At 35.7% G+C, this 20,251-nt stretch overlaps 1 protein-coding gene across 3 annotated transcripts in view; it reads left to right on the forward strand.

Annotated features, from left to right (window-relative positions):
• MAP4 (microtubule associated protein 4) overlaps positions 1–20,251 on the forward strand; it is a 149,436-nt gene that overhangs the window by 12,042 nt on the left and 117,143 nt on the right. Inside the window, exon 1 of one of the 3 annotated variants that reach the window (XM_010997517.3) lies at positions 13,966–14,060. The exons of the other annotated variants lie outside the window; for them this stretch is intronic. Within the exon in view, the coding sequence (XP_010995819.2) occupies positions 14,035–14,060 (26 nt within the window). The 5' untranslated portion in view covers positions 13,966–14,034. Of the gene's footprint in view, positions 1–13,965; positions 14,061–20,251 lie in introns of those variants that run through there. 3 annotated transcript variants of the gene reach the window in all.

Here is a 20,251-nt window from a genome sequence, read left to right on the forward strand (position 1 = left end):
TATCAAAGCCCATCTCATCATACCCTTTCTAGCAGTGAGAATTATTAAGAAGATACATTATCACAAAAATTGTCCATTAAAAAGTTGCTAATTTAATAGATTAAAAATGGGAAAATCTCACTTCAAATCACATCTGGTTTTTCTAAACAGTGACAAAAAAGTATTGCATAGTCATATAGCTAATAATCAAAGGTAAGATTGAATTGCCAAGAATGAGTTTCTCTGATTATAGCCAGTGCCTTGCACTCAGTTACTGTCCATTTTAGCATGATTCTCTTGAGTAAGGTATAATTTAAAGTGAATGTCAGCAGGCTACCCAGGCAACTGTTCTTTAGCAAACTAAAATGAGGGTAACATTAATAATAGGGGCAAAAGAAATGTTTGAAGAATATTCTGAACAATTTTATATGCTTATTATAGCAGAGGCTTGCTGAAATACCTCAGGGGTGAACCAGCCAGTTCATCAGTCAGGAATAGGGATGCCTTTCAATGAGTTGGTCTAAAAGTCTAAAGTATATTTGCCAAAATTAACACACCGCAATTACCAGTCCCAGTGCAATTACCAGCCCCAGTGCAATTACCAGCTGTAGTATAGCAGTATTAACATTGGGCCAGGTGTCAAAAGACCAGAGTTCAGGTCCCAGCCCTATCACATAATAGCTATGAAGTCTGGGGGAAATTAGTGAATCTGTTTCTTTATTTACAAATGTTACAGAGTGCTGAAAATACCTACCTCACAGGGTTGTTGTGAGAATTAAGAGATTTGTGAATGGGAAAGGTACCCTTTAAAATGCTAGTAAACTTGCCTAGTGATCCAAATCAAAGTGTAATCTTGGTAGGTGTGAAATTGGTGGTGTTTGGTGCTTTCACTGGAAATTGCATTGCCTCTAAGTTTCATTGTACCTGTTATGTGGTAAATTGGCTATGAAACATGAAGTTCATGGACTCACGAAACCACTTTGAGACATAGAACAATTATCTTCCTTGAGGTCACATACCACATTTGTAGCTGAGTCAGGATTTAAACTTTTTTTTGAGGATTCGAACTTTAATCTCTAGTATTCTTACTATGTTCAGTTTAATACCACGGACATTTATGTATCTTCTTTGTGCGTAGCACTGTGATAGATGCTGCAGGTGATTTTTGAAAGTAAGTTGTGAAATGAAGAAATGACTGACTACATTAATCGTAGTGTCATGATATAGACTGAATGGTATATAAATTGTGCAGTAATCTGAATCAGTGGCTTCAAATGAATGTCTTAAGTAGTTCAAGGGTGCTTTGTTGAATTGACTTATAACCAAGGATTCTGGTCCTTTTCATTAATTTTTAATTAGAGCTAAATACTCTACTATTCTTTTTTATTGAATTATAGTTGATGTACAATGTTATAAGTTGCAAGTATACAGTATAGTACTCCATTTATAGTTATTATAAAGTATTGGCTATATTCCCTGTGTTGTACAATATATTATTGTAGCTTATTTTATACGTAATGGTTAGTACCTCTTAATCCCCTATACTGCCCTTCCCCCTTTCCCTCTCCCCACTGGTCACCACTAATTTGTTCCCTATACCTGCGAGTCTACTTCTTTTTTTTGTTATATTTACTAGTTTGTTGTATTTTTTAGATTTCACATGTAAGTGATATCATACTATTCTTTAAAACATTTCTTCAGATGCTTCTTTCTTGACCTTGAGATGGTAATGAGGAGATGGTATTATTCAGGCAACCAGAGGCATCAAGATTATAGATTCTTAGGATGAAAAATCTAACAACCCTTAGAGAGGAACATAATACTTCGTATCTTAAGTATTGTGTTCAGTTTTAAGAATCACATTTTCAAACTCATAGATAATCTAGAGCCTATCTAGAAGAAAACAGTCTGGCTAGTGATGAAAGTAGACATCAAATGATTTGAGATACTTTTTAAGGATTTAGAGATGTTTCCTTTGGAGAAGAAATAGATGGGGTTAGGTAACTATTTTCAAATATATCAAGATAACAGCAAGTGGAAGAGGGGTTAGATTTCATATTTTGTTGCTTTGACAGAACAGAAGTGTCAAGTAAAAATTAAGGAGAAAAGTGAATTGGAACTTCTTTAGGAAGACAATTTCCTGTGACTACTACTGTTAAAGCAGAGCCTGGGTGGTGGTACTGAGAAGGTGGTGAGTACCACTCTGTGAGTAAGTGGTTCTTAATATTATTGAGTACAGATTCCTTTGAGAATCTAACAACAAAGACCCTGTACCCAGAAAAACCTTCTATATATGCATATGTATATTTTGCTCTCATCCTTAAAAAGCCGTTTTTCTGGGTATAGAATTGTACGTTTGCCTATATTTTATTTCAGCATATTGAATTTTTGGCTTACACTGTAGCTATTGAGAAGTTAACCTTGGCTTTCATTTCTGTGAAGTATTCTGTGGCATTACTAGTAGTTGATTACCTTAAACTATGTTTATAATTTGAGGGTTCTTGGCTTACCCTGATTATGAGAACCTTAGGTGCCAGTGCAAATGAGGGGCATTCTGTGGCCATAATTTCCCAGGACTTTTTAGTTCTTTTGCCACTAAAAGGAAGGCTTCTGTATCATCCCCTGGGGTTGTGGGAAATTGGGTTTTGGTTTAAATCTGCTTCATCTTGAGAGAGGTAAAATGGAGTGTATCATTATAAGACTTAACCCTGGAAGGCTGATTTCTGTCCTCCTTGCCCTGTGTGGCCCATGAAATGAAGATCTGATGAGGGCTTCTCAGATTTTAGTGTGTGTATAGAGTCTTGTTATAATAGAGATTCTGATTCTGAGGAACCAAATTCACCTATTAAAGAATATCTTGGATAAACAACAAGGTCCTACAGTATAGCACAGGGATCTGTGTGCAATATTTTGTAATAACCTATAATGAAAAAGAATGTGAAAAGGAATGTATATGTATAACTGAAATATTATGCTGTACACCAGAAATTAACATAACATTGTAAACCTACTATAATTCAATTAAAAAAAGATTGTGGCTTCAAAGTTTTGACAGTTATGAATAAAGCTGCTATAAACATTAATGTGCAAGGTTCTTCATGGACGTAAGTTTTCAACTCATTTGGATAACTATCAAAGAGCATGACTGCTTGATTGGATGGTAAGGGTATTTTTTTGTTTTATACGAAGCTGCCCAACTGTCTTCCGAGGTGGCTGTACCATTTAGTATTCCCATTAGCAATGAATGAAAGTTCTTGTTGCTCTAGTCCTTGTCAGCATTTGATGTTATCAGTGTTTTGGATTTTGACCTTTCTAGTAAGTATATGGTGCTGCTCATTGCCGTTTTAATTTGCAGTGCCCTAGTGACATGATGTTGACTATCTTTTTTCACTCTTACTTGCCATTATGTTTCTTCTTCGGTGAGGTGTCTGTTCGGATCTTTTGCCCATTTAAAAATGCATTTGTTCATTTCTTATTGTTGAGTTTTGAGAGTTCTTTGTGTATTTGAATACCAGTCCTTTATCAGTTATGTGTTTTGCAAATATTTTCTCCCAGTTGGTGGCTTGTCTTTTAATTCTCTTAACAGTACATTTTGCAAATCAGAAGTTTTAATTTTAATAAAGTCTAAATTACAATTTTTCTTTCGTGTATCATGTAGAGAAGTCAGCACCAAACTCAAGGTCACCTTCCTTTTCTTCAATGTTATGTTTTAGGACTTTTATAGTTTTGTATTTTACATTTAGTTCTGTGGTCCATTTTTCTTATCCGTTACTCTTTTAATCTTCCTTAGTTTTGATAGGTTCTCTAGGACTTTATTCTGTAGCAGTTTTTGTCAGCATAAGTTGCCTTGTGTTCTATAATGGTCCAAAAGAAATGTATCAGTAATGTATGAGTGAGTGAGTTTGTACTAGTTGGGATGTGGTCCAGGTACCTTTTGGTGATGGGACTATGTATTGTTTGCTGCTGCAGCAAACTGACAATTCTTGGAGCTATGTATTGGGAATTTAAAGCCCAGAGGTCTGAAAGAGATGTTCAAGTAGTTTAATTATAAAATAACTAAGACTTCATATGTCCATAGACTTAGTGGACCATAAAGAGTCAAAGTAAGCATTGTTTATCATTATTCTAATGTTAATATCCTAGGTGGTTTTTTTTTTTTTTTACCATCAACTTAGTTTATATAGTTTTGGCTGTTAACTCTGTACTTCCACTTGAATTATTCAGTCATGAAGTCTGTAAACTGGCTGTTAACTCCACTTTCAGTTTCATTATTCATGAAGGCTGCTTATACTGCACCTAGATTTTCAGATCAGACATCCATGCAGGGGAACTTATGTCAGAAAAGACAGTTGTTTTACTGATTTTAAATGAAATGTCAGCACAAGTTCCTGTATGATTTTTTCCCTTTAATTAATGAATTGCTTGGGTCTTTCTGGTAAAATAAGACTGTCTTATTATTGAACACAGCCTTGTCAGGTAGAAGGGACTGGGTTCATAGACGGTGGAGATGGTCACCAATTATGACAGTGAGGACCTCCTATTGAAGGTACATGTCAAGATCCAGTTAAAATCAGACATACTGACAAAAAGGCAAGTTGAATAAGATTTTTGACTTAGAAACCATTTGGAAGTAAGTGGGTATACATAGTATTTATGTGTGCTTCTTGGTCCCTAAAGAATCTCTGCTATATGCTAATTTAAAATTTTCATACATGGTACTTTCATACAAGGTACTTTCTAGCTCATTGTAATCTACGAGTGAGTCACTGTTCTTGTGGAAAAAATTCCAAGATACTTTATTTTCTTGAAAACAGCTTTTTTTTTTTTTTTTTTTGCATTTGTGTTAAGATGGTTTTGTTTAAAGCCAATGAAAATGAAACTGTTAGGTTTGATAGCATCTTATTTTTGAAGTGCTGATTATATTTTTCAACTAAACTCAATACATGTTTCTTGAGTGTCTGATGGTTCTCGGTTTCAGCCTAGATACCAAGGATATACAGACAAATAAGTCCTGCCTTAAGAAGTCCAAATATTTAATATATTTGCCAGTTTTTTACATAATTTTTAAATTATTTTCTTTAAATTAAGCTTTTAACTTGGAGGTAATAGTACATTCATATGCAATTGTAAGAAAACAAAACAGAGAGATCTCTTGTACCCTTTACCCAGTTTCCTGCTGTGGTAATATTTTGCAAAACAATATAACAACCAGGTATTGACATTGAAACAGTTAACAGTACGTGGTACAGCCACTCTGGAAAACAGTTTGGCAGTTTTCCTGGGAGTGCAATTGCTGGATCATATGGTAGTTGCCTGTTCAGTTTTTAAAGAAATGCTATTTGTATTGATATAATATGGTGGCAGTCCAGGCGCCAGAAGTGATCTTCAGTGATACTGTGGTTTCCCTTTACCCAACTGCAAGGGTGAAAGTCCTGACTCCTCCCTGGAGAGACGGTTTGGATGCCTCATTCCAGCCTGGAGAGGTTGGAAGGCTCCCCACTGGACCTTTGCTGTATAGGTGGTATTGGGTCCACTGTGTTTTCTGTGGTGTTTGACTGGAATAAAATGATTATCTAAAAGTTTTCTGTCTTGCTAAGCTGCCCCTTCCCTGGTCCTTTGGCTACAGTGAGCAGACTTTTGCTTTTCTTGTCTGCACTCTTAGGTGTTTCTGAGTTGCCAGCCTCGTCAGTTCCAAGAGTGAGATGTATAATGCAAAAAGAAAACCCAGGGAACTTGTCACTTTATTGTTCCTCCGTTCCTCAGGTCCCTTGCCCTTCTGCCTTCTCTCCATGTTTCAGAGTCTTCTGCTTGTTTTACATGCATATAATGTCCAGGGTTTTTAGTTGTACCTAGTGGGGTATATAGAGAAAAGTAGATCTTCTCTATTTTCCTAGAAGCAGAAGAGTTTTTACATTGTTTTTTAAATGACATTTATTTTTCTACTCGTGAGAATATATATTTAATGTAGAAAATTTAGAAAATACAAAAGTGTGAAAGAATAACAGCACTTTGACATGTTCTTTTAGCTGTTTTCTGTGAACCTATACATATTTTTCTTGCTAAAATAAGAACTGTTTATACTGTTTAAGAACTTTCCACTTAACTATTATAAGCATATGCCTTGTCAATAAATATTTACGTATAATACCATTTTTTTGTGGTATCAATTAAGCTGTAATGTGTACATTCAGGAGATGAACGGTATGTGTTACTCCACTGGGTTAAGTGCCTGAAAGAGAGTTTCCGTATAAATAAAGGATGTACTGTTTCACATGAATCTCAGTGTTTAGACATTGCCTTTTTACTAAAGGGAGTCTGAAGTAAACCAGATTTAGCATTTAGTTTCAGAAACTCTGTGTGTTTGGGTAGGTATTTAGATTTTAAAGTTTAAAAATATGCACATCTTTACAAATGCTATTTTGGTTAAAATTCTTGTTCATGTTTTCCATCATATCATAAAAGGGATCATTATACTTTCTAGAAGAAAATCAGAGATAATAATGGCTTTCTTGTTTTTTCTGGGAGGAAATAGGAGATACCAGCAGTGTTTGTTTCAGCGAACCCTAGCATTAGTTTTCTGCTGGAATTTGCAAAACATAAGCCAGAATGACTTAAATCTTTTTCCATAGTGCAGCTTTTTCTAATCGCTGTGCAGTATACTTCCAGATGTTCAGATTTATTGGAAAGTATAAATTTCACAGACTGTGATTTTTAGTATTAGCTATTCAGACTCACGTAGTAGGTCTAATTGAAAATTAGTACTCAATTTCATTTTTTTCTACTTCATACAATCTTTTTTCTTGTATGATGTGAATAGCTGTACTGTGTATCAAATCGAAACTGGTGAGTTTAAAACCACTTTACAACTGAGCACAGATGTAGAAGTATATAATATCTGGAGTAATTTTAGTTTCTATTTCTTGAAAAATGAAGGTGCATATGTCATAATTTGTTTAGGAAGCTATCCTTTCAACTTAACGTGGAGTCAGTAGTTAGACATGAAATTGAAGTGTTATTGATCATATTTTAAAAACTTAGTCATAGTTATTTACTTTTTTCCTTTCTGAAAGTGGTAAGTAATGCTATGAAAAAAAATTTTTAATTTAGAAAAAGGAAAAAAAAAATCAAGTTACCAGTTTTCATGTTCTGTTACAAGCTGCTAACCATTGAGGAGTGCTCAGCAAACTCTGTTTCCTCTTTGCTAGTCCCTGCAGCTTGTGGTTTGGAATGTTCATCACTATCTGCAGTGAACCCGGTGTCCCAGACAGACCAGCTTCTTTGGGATTGCCTGGAGAGTCTTTTAAAATAGTTTTGGCTTTCTGCCTTTTATTCTCATTCATTAGATCTGAGGTAGAGTCTAGAATCTCAATTTTAAAAATAACTTTATTGAGATATGATTCATGTACCTTACCAATTCACCCGTTGAAAGTGTACATTTTGGGGGTTTTTAGTATTTTCACAGAGTTGTGCATCCATCACCACAATCAATTTTGGAATATTTTCGTTAGACCCCCCCAAAACCCTGTCCCCTTAGCTGTTACCCCCTTAATTCCTCTGTCTACACCCCTCTCCCCCAGTCCTCCACCCTAGGCAACCACTAATTTACTTTCTTTTTGGGGGTGGGATGGGGAGTAATTAGGTTTATTTAGCTTATTTGTTTATTCTTGGAGGAGATACTGGGAATTGAACCCAGGACCTCATGCGTGCTAAGCATCTGCTTTCTATCTCTAGATTTGTCTATTCTGGACACTTCATATAAATGAAATCATGTAACATGTGGTCTTTTGTGACTGGCCTTTTTCATTTGGCATGTTTTCACAGTTCATCCGGGTTATAACATGTATCAATGCATTCCTTTTTATGGACATACAATATTGTGTGATTGTACCACATTTTGTGTCTGTTCATAAGTTGATGGACAGTTGGGTTGTTTGTACTTTTTGGCTACAATGAACAATACTATGAACGTTTGAGTACGTGTTTTTGTATGGACATTTGTTTTCATTTTTCTTGGATATATGCTTAGTGGTGGAATTGGTTGGTCAGATAGTGACTCTAGGTGTAACCTTTTGGGGAACTGCCATATTGTTTTCCAAAGAGTTCGTACCATTTTTGGGTCCCTTTAGCAGTATATGAGGGTTCATGTTTCTCCACATTCTCATAAACACTTATCTGTCTTTTGATTATATCCATCTTGGTGGGTGTGAAGTGGCAGAATCTGAATTTTAAAGTTTCTCAGAAGATTTTATAAAATAATGGTTCTCATTGGGGATGGGGGCGGAGATGTGATTTTTGCCCCCTAGGGGACAACTGACAATGGAGACGTTTTTTCATTGTTACCACTGGTAGAGTGCTTTTCGTATTTAGTGGGTAGAGGCCAGGGTTACTGCTAAATGGATCTTAAAATACACAGGGTAACCCCTACTACAAATACTTATTTAAAAATGTTAATAGTACAGGGGTTGAGAAACTCTGGTCTAGAAGAGAATTAGATTAAACAATTGCAAGACTGAATTTTTTAGCCTGGGCATTGGCAGTAGGGTATTATTTTCTATGCTACATGTATAATTTATATCAAATCTTTGAGTTCATTGAAGATACACAGATTAACAGAAAAAGGAACTTTAGGAACCTAAGAGCTACAGTCTAGTTTAGTGTAACATAATATATGCTCACTAAGAGCAGTGGGTCCTAGCCCAGAGTCTGATTTGGTACATATTTGTTGAATGAAAAGATATGTGGTGGTAGTTTTTGGTCATTTCGTAATGAATGTCTAGATTGGTAGACTCCACATGGCTGTGTTACTGTGTTCTCTCTACTCCACCCCAGTCAGTGGTCACACAAAAGAATATGCAATGGGGGTCTGATTTTATAGTTTATTTTAGAGAAATTATTTTAATGAAAATCATTTAAAAAGCCACCAGCCCTATAAATGAAGTTGGAGACTGGCTGTGGTATGGCTCATTGACAGAGGATATGTGAGTGTATTTTGAAATTTTGTACTTGTCAGAGGTGGTGCTGTTTAAATTAGACCAAAAGTGAATCCAAATCTGTTTGTCTTCCCTCCACTCATGTCTCCATTCTTTTCTCCTTCTCTGTGTTTGTCAGTTTTTCCTCTGTGTTGTGTGTGGTGATATGGGGGATTAAAGAAATGTAGAAGTTATCATCCCTTCTTTTAAATGTGTAATAAATACTGTTGAGAAAAATCAGACGTGTAATTTTGTGGATACTGTAACAGCTTTTTTTCTTGTAGGAAAAGTAGTACAGTGATTTATTTAAGTGAATTTTTCAGTTAAACCCATATTTTGAAGTCTTCCCAAATACGAAGTTTTCTAAATTTGCAAAACATTTTCTAGAATGTGACACTTGCTGAGTGTTTTTTAAAAATCTTTATGACTAGACAAACAATACAAAGAAACTAAAGCTGTACAGGAGTATTAAATGAAGACCAAAGCTTTCTGACAAGTGAAAAACAGTTTCTTGTTGTTTAATCTGTATTTTTTGTAACAAGGGAGATGCTGAATATTTTTTCATAAATTTATTAATCATTCGAATTTCTGTGTTTGTATCCTGGGCTCATTTTTCCTGGGCTTGTTGATATTTTTCTTATTTATTTGTGAGAGCTCTGAGTATATTATAAAAATTAGCCCTTTGTGTATTATTTGTATTGCACATATTTTCCCCTTGTTTGTTGTTTGCTTTTTGACTTATGTTATTTTTTAAATGAGATTTTAAAAATATTTGCAAAATCATATTTTTCAATATTGTACTTTGATTTCTAGGCTTTTGAACTTCAATAATAAAGTATTTCCTACACACACACACACACACACACACACACACACACACACACACACGAGGGTAGTAAGTTCCTGAGGGCGTTCTTGATAGAAGTTTGCATTTGAGAAATTTAGTACGACTTTAGCAATTACCCTCTTTACATAGTTGAGGAAACTGTGGTGTAGAGATCACCGAAACGTTAACACTTTTAACCGTTATGTAATGCTTCTCGGTGGAACTTGGAAGTGAACTCATGAAGAAGTGAATCTACAGAAGCCCTTATTTTTTAACTTTTTATCTGGAAATATTTTGGACTCATAAGAAGTTGAAAATAGTACAGAGTCATATGTACCCTTCACCCAGCTTCCCCAATAGTGACATCTTAAATAGACGTAGTATAGTATCAAAACCAGGAAATTGGCATTGATGCATTACTGTTAACTACACCGCAGGCCTTATTCAGTTTTCACTGTTTTTTTTTTTTTTAACCTGCATCCATTCACGTGTGTGTGTGCCTGTGCATGCATGTGCGTGCACGGTTTTTGTAAACCCCTTCCCCTGACCTGTCTCTGCCCTCTGGCAACCACTAATTTGTTCTCTGTCTTTATAATTTTGTTATTTTGACAGTGACATAAAGTTTGAATCATACAGTATGTAATCTTTTGAGATTAGCTTTTTTTCACCAAGCATAGTGCCCTGTCTGTGGCCCATTGTTTGTATTAATAATTTGTTCCTTTTTATGGCTAAGTAATATTACATGGTATGGATATCTATTGTTTAGCTTTACACTGTGGAAGGTTATTTGGGTTGATTCATATTTTGTTGTGAATAAAACTGCAATGAACATTTGTGTATAAGTTTTTGAATGAACATGTTTTCTTTTCTTTGGGATAAATACCTGAGTGTGATTGCTGGGTTGTGTGGTAAGTGTACGTTTAATTTTTAAAGAAACTATCAAAATATTTTTTGGATTGGCTGTACCATTTACATTCCCACCAGCAATGTAGGAGAGATACAGTGTTTCTGCATCCTCACTGGCATTTGATAGTCACTGTTTTTTATTTTAGCTATTTTAATAGATGTGCCTTTATTTTTTATAGTTCCTTTAAAAAAAAAAAGAACGAACAGCTCATAGTAAAATGACTTCACATACCTTAAATTCATAATTTTTTACTTTCAGTGAAGTTTTATAATTTCTCTACTTGCATTTAAAATTTCAGTGTTTTATTGCATGTGTGCACACTGAGGTTTTTTTCTCTATGGTCTTACATTTAATTATATTAAACTACATTTAAAATTTGTTGTTTCTTAACCACTGTCTTCTTTCCTGAATGACGTCGTTAGGGAGGTACAAAGTAACTTGGATTCTTGAGACGGATGAAGCATAAATTAAACCCATTACTGAGTGAATCCAAATGTACTCTGGGATCATATCTCAACTTTCCCCACTTAATATATTACATAAGACTTATGACCCATACTAATTTCTTTTTTACAAGAAGGTAATAATACTGAGCTTGCATTGTTAACTCTATTTATTCACCTCTTGTTCCTGTGGAAGTGCAGTTCCACAGCTAGCTGGCTCCATCTCTTCTAAGAGTGCAGTAGAAATGGTACTTCTGCTGTGTTGTCCACTTATGTCTCTTCTTTCTCCGATTGTCTGGTTTCTTATTTTTAAGTATCCCAGTAGAAATGACTTATTGCTTATGCTTAAGTTGAATCTATTTTAGTGAGTAAAATGTAATCTATGTATATTTGAATTTTGCATGAAAGGAATTCATATATAGGAAGTGATCTTTAAATCCCGAATATACATTTTTTGTTCCAGTGACTTGTTAGTCATCATTTCCTACAGCAAATATGATAGATTGTATTATAGAATCATATCCTTCACGCTTGGTGAATTGTGTAGGTTTTACTCCTTGGCTCCTCACATGGCTATAATTTTGAGTGCTTGCTTTATACTATTTCTGCCTCTATACAGTGAGGCAAAAAAAAAAAGCCTTTGATTCTCTTTTCTAATTTTTTTCTTCTAAACTGCTGTGGCTTAGGAAGCTAGATATTAGAATTGAGTTTAATATAAGTTTTGAGGGTTTTTTCTCATGCAGAGGTTTTATGACATACTTTTGGCTGGTCCGAGGCAGGCTTGTACTGGCTGTTTCATATACTGTTCATTCAGTCCTTATAATATTTATGTGTAGACATTTTCCTTATCTGTATAGTTGGGGATGACAGATGTCAGAGAGAATAATGCCCAAGTTTGCACTGCTAATAGAAAGGTAGATTCGGATCTTGGATCTCTGTCGATAAAGTGTGAATTCTTACAGGGCCACGCAGCTTTGCCTGGTAATTCCTTTCAGGCCTTTACTTGGTTCTTAAATATTAGATATTGCTAAGTATATGGTACTACTTGAACTAGGTGTTGTTACGAGGAACAGCATCCAAAGCAGGTGTATGAGATTGTAATCCAAGGAGGTGACTGCTTGGTCCATTACCCTGTGGCGTTTGTGTGCTGGTGTAACGGGAGAGAATCAGCGCATCATGAGCCATTTACAGCTGGGGGAGCAGCTCAAAGGCCTGTTTTAGTTTCAGAGTTATTATTGTCTCCCTTCTTCTTTGTTCTTGTCTTTTTATTTTCTCCTTCATCCTTTTCTTTTTTAACTTTTGTATTTTCTTTTCTCTCTCTGCTCTTAAGAGACAGGAAAACCAAGGATGTGTTGTTCAAGACCCAGCATTTTAAAAAATACCTAATGCTTATGTAGCTGATGATTAGGCTTCACCAGGAGTTTCCTTTTGTTAACAAGTTCAAGAGAGACCATCATGCCAAGTGGAATTTTATTTTGAAAGTGAATGTAGTGAAAATTGGCCCTGAGAAAATAATAAAATGAACAAACATTGAAACGCCACCCTATTTCTAAGGAAACAGGGTTACATGTTGTGTGTTGTCATGTCTGCTTATGGTAAGTTCAATTTCCTTTTTAAACTGAAGCTTAATTATTCTCTCTTGGACTATTATTTACGTTTCCTCAGTTTTGAAAGTTATTTAATCTTTTAAAATGGTAGCTATCTCCTGATTGCTTTTAAGTTAAGTCAGTTGGGCCAGGCCACCTCACCATATGAGTTCCTGCTTTACCCTGCTTGATCTTTGTCACCTTGCTCTGGGCCACCATGGCTCCCTCCCCACCCCAAAACAAGGACTCTGACTTGGCTCCACCTTTTCTAATGGCTTTAGACTGAATTGTTTGGCAGGGGGAAGAGGGTCAGATTTGATGTTTGGGAGGATAATTGTGATGACCAAGTGGAGAGCTGGATGAGAGACTGTCAGCTGTGTTAAGAGGCTGGTGCAGAGTTCAGACAAGGGAGAGGGTTTGAACTAAGGCATAGAGGGGTTGATGAGGAAGATCAAGTACTATACAGTTCATGATGGTAATATGATTAATTATAGAGACTGTCATTTATTGAGCATATACTACGTGCTAGAATTAATAAGCACTCTCCACGAATTTATCTCTCATCTAACTCTTGTAACAACTCCATGATTGCTGGTCATAACATTTTTATATTACAGATGAGGAAACTGAGTCACAGAGCAATTATGTAACTTGCCCAAGTTTATCTAGCCTGACAGAGGAGAAGCCAGAATGGGAAGTCAGAAAGTCTGATTCTAGAATCTATGCTTTTGACCATTTAGGGGTTTATTTTTCTAATCATTAGAGCTGTTCAGCAGTGGAAGAGCTGCCTGTGAAGTAATGTACACCACATGTTGGTCATCAATTGTCTACATTAAAGGTCCACATATACTCTGTGGTTAGCTTAGATTACCCTGAAGGAGCTTCCTAGAAGTGCTGAGATTCTGTGATTAGATATGCAGAGAGTCTTTGCTTTGTGTGGTTCTTCAGATTTTACATTATATACTACCAGTAATTGCATAAACTACAAAATGGCTGGTAGCTCTTCTCTCTACAGATTACTATGTGAATAGCAGGTACGTGTCAATATCAGTGATCTTTCAAAGCCTGTTGGTGACTGGTCACTGCACCTGTTGCTCATTTCATGTGCAGACAGCAAAGTATGCGGTTGTGTTGCTTCCTTGTCTCAGTGATAAACCCATGTGACATTTTACAAAAATGGATAATTGAAAGAGGGAACTGGTCAGCAAAGAACCAAAAAGTTCACTTCCAGTGTTGTGAGATTCAAATCAAACGTGGATGGAGTTAAAGAAGAAAAGCTCACTGTGGGAATTTTGACTCTGCCACCATCCATAAGACTCTGGATATGCAACTGGAGAAACTCAGTGAAAGGTGAGCCTATCTTAACTGAGGAAAATGATTTGGTGAGAAAGATGAAGCTGTCCCAGAGGAAGTGATGCAGGCAAGAAATTTCATATTAAGTGAATTCTCCAAGGTACTTTGTGACTTGAAATCACAGTGGATAGATGAGATGTGGGAAACTGATCCAGACTTAGGAAATGTGACAACCACCAAAGCATAGGAGAGATACCCTTTCCACATCATATGGGCCACATATCAACTACTCTTGATAAGTTTTTTCAAAGAAATTATTATACATTATAATTTTCAGTGTTTCTAATGTTTTACAGCACACTAAGTAAATAATTTTTGTTTTCTTATTCTTATACAATTAAAAATGACAATTTTTAATGTTTTGACAAAAATTTTTAAAGATCACAGACCAATTGTAACTTTTCCCTTTGAGTATTACTATCATTTTCGTGGTTTCAGCCTGCATTGTCACTTTTCTGGTGTCGCACTACTATGTAAAACAAAGACTACCCATACTTAACTGTTGAAAGTTTATAGTTTTTCTCTTCATCTTCTAGTGACTACCTCTAGCCTTTTCCTGAAGTTTTTGTATATGCTTCTAACAACAAAGCATGTTTCTTTTAGCAAAGCTTTGTTTTTAAAAAAAAAAACTTACTAAAAAAAGAAATAACATACCTATCTTCTGATAATAACAAGAAAGGAAATAGCCTTGAAGCTGGTATTCGGGTAATCTCATAGGAAAGAAGATGTTAGTTTCATGTGTCTGGTGCCCTGCCTGCCTGTCTCTCTTTGGGGAACAGTTTTATTGAGATATTATTCACATACTGTACAATTCACCCATTTAAAGTGTACGAATTTAATTTTTTTTTAGTATATTCAGAGATATGGGTAACTGTTACCACAGTTTTAGAATATTTTCATCACTTCCAAAAGAAACCCCATGTGCCATCACTCCCTAATCTTTTTACTGCCCCCCCCCCCCCGCTCTCCAAGCCCTTGGGAAACACTAATCTTTTGATCTCTCTAGATTTGCCTATTCTGTACATTTCATATAAATGGAGTGATATATGTGTGCAGTGTTTGTGACTGGCTTCTTTCACTTAGCAAAATGTTTTCAAGGTTCATCTGTCTTGTAGCTTGTTTTAGTACTTTTTTTTTTAATTGAAGTATAGTTGGTTTACAGTGTTGCGTCAATTTTTAAAAATTTTTTTTTTATTGAAGCATTCCTTTTAATGGACACATAATATCCTGTTGTATAGATATACCACATTTTGTTTATTCATTCCTCTGTAGGTGGACATTTACATTGTTCTGGGGTTTTTTTTAGCTGTTATGAATAATGCTGCTATGAACATTTGTATTCAAGTTTTTGTGTGGACATATATTTTCGTTTCTCTTGGGTTTAGACCTAGGAGTGGAATTTCTGGGTCGTATGGTAACTCTGAGTTTAACCTGTTGAGGAATTACCAGACTGTTTTCTAAAATGGCCACAGTATTTTACATTCCCATTACCAGTATATGAGGGCTCCAATTTCTATCCTTGTAATTATCAGATATTTGTTATTTGTAATTCTGATTATCATCATTCTAGTGGGAATGAAGTAGTCTCATTGTGGTATTGACTTTCATTTTCCTGATGGTTAATGTGCTTTTTGGTTATTTGTATGTCATCTTTGGAGAAATATCTGTTCAGATCATTTGCCCATTTTAAAATTAGGTTATTTTGTCTTTTTACTGTGTTGTAAGAGATGCAGGTTCCTTATCATAGCTACATGATTTGTAAATATTTTTCTCCTATTCTGTATTTCCACTTTCTTGATGGTGTCCTTTGAAGCGGAAAGGTTTTAAATTGTGATAAAGTCCAGTTTATCTCCTTTTTCCTTTGCTTGCACTTTTAGTGCTAAATTTAAGAAACTATTGCCAAACCCAGGGTCATGAAGATTTATTCCTATATTTTCCTCTAAAAGATTTATAGTTTTAGCAGTTAGATTTAGGTCTTCGTTCCATTTTGAGTTAATTTTTGTATATGACATGAGTAGGGGATCCAATTTCACTTTTTTACTTGTGGATATCCAGTTGTCCCAACACCATTTGTCAAAAAGACTATTCTTTCCGTGTTGAATGGCATTGGCACCTTTCTTAAAAGTTGACTATAAATATTAAGATTTATTTTTGAACTTTCTATTCTATCCCACAGATCTTTATGTCTATGCTTATACTAGTACAATATTGCCTTGATTCCTGTGACTTTGTAGTATGTGTTGAAATGAGGGATTGTGGGTCCTCCGACTATGTTGTTCTTATTTCAGGACTGTTTTGGCTATTCTGGGTCCCTTGAATTTCCATGTGGATTTTAGAATTAGCTTCTCAGTTTATGCAAAGAAGCCAGCTGGGATTTTGATAGTGATTGCTTTGGACTAATCATCATCTGTAGATGAATTTATGGGGGAAGTAGGGAAGTCTTGCCATCTTAACAATGTTAAGTCTTCCTATCCATGAATTTGGGAGATGGTTAATTTCTTTAACCAGTTTATTTTTTTGTATTTTTTCAGAGTACTATAAGTTTTACACTTCTTTTGTTAAATTTATTGGTAAGTATTCTTTTTGATGCTGATGTAAATGGGATTGTTTTCTTAATTTCTTAATTTCATTTTTGAGTTGTCCATTCCAAGTGTTTGGTGCTATTTTTAATATTGACTTTGTTGAATTAAAACTTTCAAGAATCAAGAGTTTTCTTTTTGGCTTGTAATTACAAGGAGTGGAGGCTTGTAGCTTTCAAGCAGTTTGTAGTCAGACTTTGAGCTGTTTAGTGATCACTTTTGTGCTATAGCCCACTTGTACTCAGGAGTTCCAAACTGATGACTAAATTTGCCACTTATATGGCCAATGTGACTGGTTTTCAAAAGCCCTTTCAGTTATAAGTCAAATGACTTGGCAACAAAAATGCCTTCCATTCATATCACTCTTTTGTTTTCTTGGTGCGAAGAGCTGTAGTTAAGAGGAACAGTTAGATTTTAGTGGTTTACCAAGTTGCTTTAGAGGAAGTCTATAAAAGGATTGTTGAGCCAGCCAGCTTTCAGATTAAAAACCAATCTATTAGCAAGGCAGGAACTTCTTGCACATACTTTGGTTAACCTGTAGTTTAGTGTAAGAAGAGTTGAGACTATGACTTTTGAGATTAAATCTTAAATTATATGGGCATATTTCTGATAAGTATCTTCTACATCAGAACCATTTGGGGTACTTTGAAAGGCAGATTCTTGGGCTTCTACCTTGAATCAAATTCTGGGAATAGGACTCTGTAATCTATTTTAAACCATCTTCCCAAGGGATGGCCATATAAAAGTTTGAAAACTTTTAATTGTGTACCTCTTTCTCTTAAGAGATTGTTTTTCACCAGAATTGAAAATTTCAAATTGTGGGTCACAGGCAACCCTTAAAAAAAACCTTTAAAAAATCTCGTGCATGCTAAGCTTGCCCTCTACCACTGAGCTGTACCTTCCACTGATACTAACTTTTCAAATGAGACTAACTTTCAGTGATTAGCGTGTCGCTCCTACCACCCCCATCTTGGTTTATTCTAAATGGGAAGGCTGCTGGGTGAGAATGGATTTAGAACATGGAAATGTAGTTTGGAGCTGTTTGCTTAGCTCCAGGAGAGCCAGACAAAATGTCTCTTTCCCCAGTCAGAGAATGCTTTTTAGGTGTCTGGATTGCTTATGCTCCCTAGATTTTTGGAAAGTAGTGCTGTAGTACTAAGATACTGTTTTTCTAAGCTCCCCCTTTCCCTCTTTTTTTTTTTGTGTGTGCTAATCATTTCCCATCTAGAACATCTGATACCACTAGGTGAGAGAAGTCCTTATGTTTATTTGTCTGTGTACTAGCCCGCTCATTTTCCCATTCCTACTAGCCTCTACCTCCCTGTGTTGGAGGTGTCTCTGTATCTGTTTCTGGGACCAGGAGTTGAGGTGGAAAGTTGTAGGTGGAGGTGGTGGGAGACATTGTTTATATTGCCTCTGACTTTTAGTGTATTTGATGACCTTTTAAACTCTGTCTAGAGCTTGCTATAAAACTTGCTGGGAGAGGCAGTGTGGGGTAGCAGTTAAGAGTTGGGGGTCTACCACTTAACTAGTCGAGTAACCTCAGGCAGATTATTTAACCTCTAAGAGCCATGGTGTCCTCATTTTAAATGGAGATAATAATATACCTATACTCTAGAAATGTTGAACATATTAATTGAATTTATATATGTAAAGTGATGAGAATAGTATCCGGAGCATAAGCACTCAGTAAATGTTGAGGTGTTGCTGGAGAGGAATCCTTATTTTTTCATACACATCCAGGGGGGAGGGTATAGCTCAGTGGTGGAGTGCTTGTTTAGCATGCATGAGGCCTTGGGTTCAATCCCCAGTACCTCAAATAAATAAATATATAAATAAATCTAATTACCCCCCCAAACCCCAAAAAGACCCCACAAACAAAATAAATAAAATATTTAAAAAAAATCTGAACCAAGGTATGTTCAATATTTGGACTAGAATATGAAGTTTGCTTTTTAAATATGTCACAATAATGATTTTTTTCTGGCATTAAACAGTTCTGAAAGTCTTTTTGTTCACTTGCAGCCAGACACCAAAGAAAGGGGAAAATTCTGTAGACTAAGTGATTTTTAAAAACGATCAATATGTGAGCTGTTTTTTTCCTTATGATTTCTTCTTTTCCTTTTCCATGCCTAAACAGTAAAAATAGATCTGGTTTCCTGGGTTATCACAGCTCGTAACAAAAAGCTTTTTGATAAAGTTGGCTGTTGGGTCAGTGGGATGAGATCATTCCTTCCTAAGTAATTTGCAATGTTATAAGTATTTGCTGAAACAAAAGCCTCCTCCACACAATAAGCCGGACTTTGTGGTTCTGTTCAGGGCAGGAGTGTGTGATAGAATACTACTGATATGTAGAAGAAGGTGAAAGGTACTTGGCAGCAGTGTGGCTGGCCACGTGTAGCGAGAGATTAGAATGATAAAAGGGCTCAGGACACACTTAAGGTTGGAGCTTGGGTTTAGGCCTTTCTTGGGATGGGATGAATTGATTTAAAACAGAGTAGCCCTTTTACATTTGGATTTGTGCATCTCTAATTAAAAATATTAAAGACATTTTGAAACTAGAGAAAGAGAGATGCCATGGAATTGTGTACTTAAAATGCTAAATTGTATGTTCTGTAAATTTCACCTCAATAACAGAAGAAAAAGGAAAATGATTAAGGACAACTGGGAGGAAAACTAACATACTCACTTTTCTGTTTGTACCAAATTACATTGTACACTCAAGAGCTTTAACTAAGGCTTCAACTTTTACTCCATGGGTATTGACTGCTGGCACAACCCAAGAATTGATAGTTAAATAGGAGACAAGAATCTATATCAGACAGACATGCCATTTAAATGAGGATAGCTGTTTGATGCTATTTTTGATAGGTATATATGAGTGGGCTTATTTTATTGACTCCTATATATGAGTGGGCTTATTTTATTGACTAAAGCTTTTGTAAGCGTAAGAAATGGTCAGAGTTATAGTACCCCTTATCTTTCCCTTGTTTTCTGCTTTGGAATAATACAGGACTTGAGAGGAAATCTGGTTCTAGTTGAAACTCAAGGATGACTTTGAATAAGTATCTTTGTTAATCCCCTTACCCTTTTCTCACTTATGAAGTAAGGAGTTGGATTCAAATGCCCTTATTTGTGTGTGATTTGGTTGGAAATATTAGACACACATTGTTAAGTTGTTCTGTTTCTGTGACTATAATAAGTCCTTATTAGAATTGGTCACTGTGAATCAACAAATGTAAGTTGGTTTTCCAGAGCACCAGTGGTAGAACTTCAAATATGAAGCTTTAATGGGGAGCCAGCTAGTTTTCAGTATTAGAGACTTGGATGTTACTTATACTGACTTTTTTCCATAAATTTCTCCAGGGAATTGTAGATTGTGTGAGAGTACAGTTTTAGGTCATGGATCAGATTTAAGTTGGAAGTGAATTATCTTTGTTACTAGAATGTTAAAGAAGGGTATCATATACAGTTGCCCCTCAGTGTCCACAGGGGGTTGGTTTCAGGACTCTCCTGAATGCCAAAATCCCCTGCTGCTTAAGTTCCACAGCCAGCCCTCCGGATCCATGATTCCACATCCATAGATGGATATTCCACCAACCACGGATC

The sequence above is a fragment of the Camelus dromedarius genome, chromosome 17, assembly GCF_036321535.1.
Source record: "Camelus dromedarius isolate mCamDro1 chromosome 17, mCamDro1.pat, whole genome shotgun sequence".
Classification (NCBI taxonomy): Eukaryota; Metazoa; Chordata; class Mammalia; order Artiodactyla; family Camelidae; genus Camelus; species Camelus dromedarius.